At 44.0% G+C, this 6,727-nt stretch overlaps 1 protein-coding gene across 7 annotated transcripts; it reads left to right on the forward strand.

Moving 5' to 3' along the window:
• Positions 1-3,079: 3,079 nt before the first annotated feature.
• LOC101770660 (peroxisomal multifunctional enzyme type 2-like) lies at positions 3,080-6,202 on the forward strand. Of its 7 annotated transcripts, none has more exons than XR_002676636.1 (6): positions 3,080-3,332; positions 3,479-3,524; positions 3,606-3,705; positions 3,806-4,066; positions 4,652-4,741; positions 5,244-6,202. XR_002676636.1 is itself a non-coding variant. In XM_022824758.1 (4 exons), the coding sequence occupies exons 1-4, from the start codon at positions 3,207-3,209 to the stop codon at positions 3,903-3,905; spliced, it is 372 nt and encodes a 123-aa protein (XP_022680493.1). In that variant the 5' UTR covers positions 3,080-3,206; the 3' UTR covers positions 3,906-6,146. The 7 variants fall into 7 exon arrangements, 1 of the variants encoding a protein (XP_022680493.1); XR_002676637.1 differs by having other exon boundaries at positions 5,840-6,146; XR_002676633.1 differs by having other exon boundaries at positions 3,806-4,741.
• The last annotated feature ends 525 nt before the right edge of the window (positions 6,203-6,727 follow it).

Here is a 6,727-nt window from a genome sequence, read left to right on the forward strand (position 1 = left end):
TGAACCACAGCTTAGTTTGTTGCACACTCCTCGGAATAATTATACTTCTTTAGTTCGAAACGCGAGGAGGTACGGCGTAGATAGCTCGGCGCCAAGATCTATGGCGCCAAGCTTGGCGCCAAGATCCATGACGCCAAGGCTTGGCGCCATCATGGCTGGCGCCAAGCCCCCGCCACGTCGGCATCCGCGTCAGCAGCTGTGCAAAGACCTTGGCGCCAGGATGGCTGGCGCCGAGACGTTGTAGCTTGGCGCCAGCGTGGATGGCGCCAAGCTAAGGGTCCATTTTTGGAATTAGTTCCGCCAGGGGCCTATTTGTGAGAATCTTTCGCAAAAAGGGTTAAAAAACAAAAAAGTCGCTTCATTCCTACGATTACTATAACGGAACTTCGTGACAGTGACATTTTACCTAAAAATATTAAAAATCAACCCCACAACCATAATAATTTTATTTAAAAAATGGATAGCATTGTATGAAATTTCTAAAACCGTAAACTAAGCAATAACCACAATAGTTATTTTTCCTCCATGTACGCGATGATCATCCTCTCATCAATCCTAAATCACAAGTGTTAGACGTGGATGTTATCATTATGTATGAGCAACAACAAAGGCCATTGCATCCCTCACTTTCACGAGTGAGGCTAATAAGATGGACTAGATGGGATCTTGCACATAGGGCTCGGATTGGGTTTCTCAATTTTGTGGTAGTGAAAATAGAGGTGAGGCATGAGGCACTAAGATAGAAAGAGGAAGAATATAACGGCATGAGTGGAGATTTAGATGAAAAAATTTATGTTTTCATAAAAATGGAATGAGTGGAGATTTAGATGAAAAAATTTATGTTTTCATAAAAATGGAAAATAGGATAAAAAGATACGGCGTCCATATTTTTACGGGATCCGTTTTGTATTCATCCCATTTTCCATTTACACGAAAAGCGCCAATACATAATGCACGTCTCCAACTCTCCCCTCAGCCGAAGTCCTCAGCCACTCCTATCAGTGAACCAAATCTTAATGGGAAGATGCGCTGTGGAAGATCAACACTCTTTACTGGGAAATATCCATCACAAACTACTTCTTCAACGGAATCATGAAAAACCTTATGTGGTTGTTTGGATCTATAAAATATAAACCCATTTTAGTAAAAACGAGTTTTTATCGGATTTTTAGGAAAACCAGTTTTAGGACGGTTAGTCAGTTACCGGGAGTTTTACAAAAAAGAACATGTTTGGATTATGTTGGCCTAAAAAACGTTTGAGTAAAATTATGTTTGGCTAGCGCAGGTAGAAGCACGTCACAGAGTTCACCTCTCGTCCTTTCTACCATGCCCTCTCTCTCCCACTCACTTTTCCCATCTTATTTGTATCTCTCCAACTCACTTTTTCCCATCTTATTTGCTCATCGCCGGTGCTATCTTCTTAGTGCCGTTGACCAAATTAGGTAGCCCAGGCTCCACGGCAACTCAGGCGACGCTTCCTAGAGGCTGAGACATTGATTGTCTTGCTCCAATTCCTGTGCGGCATCGGCATGTTCTACTTCGACATGAAGCCAGAGAGCATTCCCGTGGCCCCGGTGACACATTTGCAACTTTGTGGTGGCGGTATGCTCCATACTTCAACAATTGTATAGGAGCTTTAGATGGGACTCATATACCAGTTGTGGTCTCAAATGATAAGTTGGTCCAGCATACGGGCAGATTTGGATATCCTACACAAAATGTGCTGGCTATTCGTGACTTCGACATGAGGTTCACTTTTGTAGTTAGTGGATGGCCTGGATCAGTACACGATATGCGAGTGTTGAATGATGCCATAAAAAAATATGGTCACAAGTATCCACACCCTCCTCCAGGTAAATTACTTTAGCTACAAAATTATGTAAGCATGTACCAATATGTTGTCAACTTCATTTACCTCACAATATTCCCTTCATTTGTAGGCAAGTTTTATCTAGTAGACTCAGGGTATCCTAACTGTCCGGGGTACTTGCACCATACAAGGGTACGAAATACCATCTTCCTGAGTTCCGTAGTGGCCCACTTCCAAAAGGTATGAAAGAGATATTTAATTACGCACATTCGTCCCTTAGAAATGATATTGAGAGGTTGTTTGGAGTTTTGAAGATGAAATGGAGGATTTTATTGGGTATTCCAAGTTTTCCAATGCACAAGCAAAGCAAAATAATAGTAACATGTATGGCACTTCACAATTTCATTAGAGAGAATGATATTGCCGATAAGGGCCTTTCATATGTGCGATCGTGATGAAAATTTTATTCCTATGGCCGAAGCATCAACCTCTGAAGGACATGTGGGAAATACTCAAGCATGGGACGAAGACAAAAATATAAATGATTTTTGTGATGAAATAGCTAATGCTTTGTATAATAGACAAGGTGATTTGTAATGGTTGAGTTGCAATGCCATTGACGATGTATTTCTCATTCACTTGTTTCAAATAGAGCTGGCCAAACGAGAGGAAAAAAAAGACTAGCAAATCATGCTATGACATCTGCTTCGCGCCAGCAACCAGGGCACAAGTGGTGCCAAAAACCAGCAAAAGGGGAGGCACGGTACTTAAGAGCAGTAAATGGGGGTAAAGTTGACATTTTTTCTCTAAGGTGTTAAAATTTAGCATCTATCCAAACAATTCTGTGCTAAAGTTTAGTCCGCCACTTTGTATAAATAGGCTAGGTCACAGAAGCTTCAGTACATAGTAAACACGTGTAAGAGATCATATGCTAACAACCAAAATCTCTACTCTAAAAAAGGAGAAACTAAGATTTTTTTTTTACGCCATCGGGTCCTCCCCTCCATTTTTCTTTTTTTTCAGATCCACTCTCCTCCTCCCGTCAACCTCCTCCTGCCGCTTCAAACCGGCCGCCGCCCGCCAGGCCGCCCGCTCGCCCGACCAGCCGCGCGCACGCCCGCCCGCCGCCGTCGCTCGCACGCCCGCCCGCCCGCCGCCGCCGCCCAACCCCCGCCAGCCCGGCCGCCGGCGCCGCCCGCCCGCCCGCCGTCGCTGCCCGCCCGGCCGCCCAGCCGCTGCCGCCCGGCCGCCCGCCGCCGCCGCACCCCCGCCCAACCGCTTGGACGCCAGCCCGCCGCCGCCGCACGCCCGTCCGCTCTAACGCCCGCCCGCCGCCGCCAGCCCGTCCTGGTCCTTCGCCCGGCGGCCGGCGCCCCTTCCGGCGACGCCCGCTGAGATGGACAGCAGCAGCCTCAAGTCCGCGCAGCTCCTGGAGCAGAGGCGCCTCCACATGGCCACCGACGCCGGCAAGGAGCTCATCAAGAAGGTCGGCCTTGTCTACCAGCTCAACATCGCTCCCAAGGTCAGCCAACCCTCCTCCCCCTCCCCCTCCCCATCTCAAATCTCCCGTGAATCTCTCCTCTTTTACTTGCCAAGATTACGTGAAAGCCCAGCTAGGTCGACGGGCTTCCTGATTCCTGAATTCCTGTGCGGTGTTGTGCGTTGCAGAAGCTCGGCGTTGACGAGGAGATCTTCGTGGGCGAGGTCACCAAAGGTCCGTCCTTTTCTGTCGTCCTTCAGCGTGAATTTTGATTCCCCGGATCGGTATTCTGAAATATTTGATTCTGATGTGTAGGTCCCTACCAGGGGAAGCCAGATGCTACCTTTTTCTTTCATGACAATGATTTCCTTGGAATCACCAGCGGCAAGACGAACCCGCAGATTGCGTTTATCCGGTTAGGGGAACAAAAAACATGCCATTGCTTTTTCATTCAGGTTCAGGATATCTGGGAATTGGGAGTTTTTTGCTGATGAGTTCTGTTGCTGTGCGTGCAGAGGAGCTATTAAGATCAAGGGGAGCGCTTGCTCCGTGGCTCCGCTTGATGCACCACCCACTAGATCAGCGTTCTTGAATCCGGAAGGCCACAAATTCTAGGATGAGATTTCTTTCAGCTTGCCTGCAATGTGAAACCATGCTGCAAATCTGAATGTTTTTTTTTTGGTGATCAGGGGAGCATACTACATACTGATGAGAATTGTGGATTTGCAGGCACCACCACAATGGCTGGTGGGAGGCCAGAATTGGCTATTCTAATGGTAAGAAATACCTCTACTTGGGTATATTCAGTATCTCTCTTTCCTTGGCCTTCAACTGCATTTTGCTACTGATCTCAAGAAACCACATTTTTGTTACAAAATCATTGCTCCTGCTCCATGCATGCTCACCATATGCTTGATGAAATGCTCGCAAGGGCCATCATACACGCAATCATGGTAAGTTTTGTTATCTTCATGAATAGGATCGACAGGAATGACTAGAATATTTTGATGGAGCAGATGCAATTTTTATTTGTCAAAGTAGCTTCACTCCTAGGTCTACAATAATAGGTTTATTATTACTGGTGGTGGTCTTCAAGAAGGGAAAACAAGGTTCCTTGTGCTCACTATTATGTTTTTTGACATGCAACTTATTACTTATTTAATTATGATTCTCTAATATTTATTGTCCTAACATGAATTTCGTTCCATCGTCAGCCTAAGCACCTCAATGAACTGCTCTGTTCTAACTGCTCAGCAGCGGCAGCAGCTCTTGGACCTATTTTATTTTTCCGTGGTTCGGTTTTCAAAATTCCAACAACGTCTCATCTGGTTTGCATTTTTCTTCTTGATATTGGCTTTCAGGTTCTGTAACATTTTGATTGCAACAACTTGGCTTTCTCTCCCTGATTACACAGGCAAGCCCACCACGGCAAGGACATCAAGCTTGCACAGGTAACAGTGGGTGTCATTTGATGTAACAGTGCAGTAGTCTTTGATTGCCTATTATTTTGTTTAAGTAATTCCTTGAGTGATCTTCTGATGAATGATTAGCTTAATCAATTAGTGTTCTTGCCAGCTCCTAGCAAAGCTAGCTCATATGTTTTCTCAGTTATACATTATAAATTCTTCCTTGCATGTTAATCCCTTTGCTTGGTCAATTAGGACTTGGTTGCTGTGGGTGACAGACTGTAGCTTAATTTGCCACAGCGTAACTCTAGCATAATACTGTAGCTTGTCGGCTGCACAGAAAGCATGCATGGGTGATCTCAGTAGCAAGGCTCTATCATCAGCATACCAACAGTTTAGTAGCTTGTCTCTCTTTTTGCTTTTTATAGCAAAAAATCATTATCCTGGATGTTTAATTCCTATTCATGTTGGTTGACAGTGAGTTATACTACAGCAGCAGTATTCCCAGTTTAAGACAATTTAAGATGTTAACTAAATTTTCCCTTAGCAATCTGAATGCCTCTTGAAGTCTTGGTTCACTTATGATTGGGATTCGGAGATGGTGCAAGGTGGAATCTTAGTCAGAGTTTGACTTTCTGGGAGGCCGATGCTAATGAGTTGTGTTATAGCATAAGTGAAGGTTTGGTTTGTCCACCCGTCTGGCTATTTTTGCATCGCTGTTACTGCAGTTATTATTTCAGTTAACTAGCTAAAGGGATCTTGTTGTAAAAACTGACACTGAGGTGCGCTCCCCTGGCGGCGGTGGCGGCGCCAGGCCAGTTGGTTTTTTTTGCCTTTTCCGTTTCTTTTTTCCAAAAAAAATTCTCTAATTTTGTTTCTAGATTTTTTCCATGAAATCTTTGTGACAATTTTGCTCACAAATTTTTGTTTCAAATTTTTTAGAATTTCCGGAACATATCTTTCCTAAATTTCCTTAAAACTTTTTTCCCAAATTTTTCCTATAGTTTTGTTCCGATTTTTTCACAAATTTTTTCTACAAAAGTTCGGTCACAAACTTTTGAATGAAAATAATTTTGTACGGAAATTTTGTGTATAGATTTATGTGTAAAAGTTTATATATATTTTTTCTCGTGATTTGAAAAGTGGACGTGAAAGGACCGAGGGTGAAGGATGGAGGTGCACGTGGGCATGGACCGATGGTGAAGGATGGAGGTGCACGTGGGCATGGACCAGCGGATTGACCGGACGGAAGGCTCCATCGGCTCGTCCGTAGATTAGCTATGCCCCCAATCAAGCCTGGACAATTTGTTCACAGTTACAATTTTAGTAGTGAAGAAATTATGTGGCACTACAGACTAGATATTAGTGACTAAAGTTTCATCACTATATGAATTCACTGTGTCAATGCTTCTTCTCACTATTTTATTATGAAAGTAGTGAATCACCACAATTTCTATGTAAAAAGTGGCACATTTATCATCACAAATGTAATTTTTTGAACAAAAATCATTCTCACATCTAAAATGCATTTAGCAAAATATTTTCTCACCAAATCAACTTTTTTGGAAATTGTGAAGATGTGTTATATTTGTGTGTAAAATACGCGGTGTGACAAGTTTTTGATAGACATTAAATGTTGTGGCTAAAATTTCTCATTATCGGATTTATCTCAATGACAGCAATAGCTTAACAATTATACTTTAGGTCTTTGGAAGTATCTGTTCAGCCTCAACATTTGGATTTGGAATGCTGTTTGGTTGGTTTGGAATTCAGAATTGGTAATAGGCCCCAATACTGATCGGTATTCGCACAACTCACGCCCACTCTCGATACTGAGCCATACCCCTTCATATTGGGCAAAATCGCTCGTGTCTCCTTCGTTCCTCAATCTCTGCATGTATTTTGCCACTATTTCCTCAACCACAACACTCCCTCCCCAACCTACGCCCATGCGTTGCATTCGACTCAGACGCCAGTAGCCGCGTTTCGTCCCTGGCACCAAGGTCAGCAATCTAGTCTCCCGTGGTCAAC

The sequence above is a fragment of the Setaria italica genome, chromosome III, assembly GCF_000263155.2.
Source record: "Setaria italica strain Yugu1 chromosome III, Setaria_italica_v2.0, whole genome shotgun sequence".
Taxonomy (NCBI): domain Eukaryota; kingdom Viridiplantae; phylum Streptophyta; class Magnoliopsida; order Poales; family Poaceae; genus Setaria; species Setaria italica.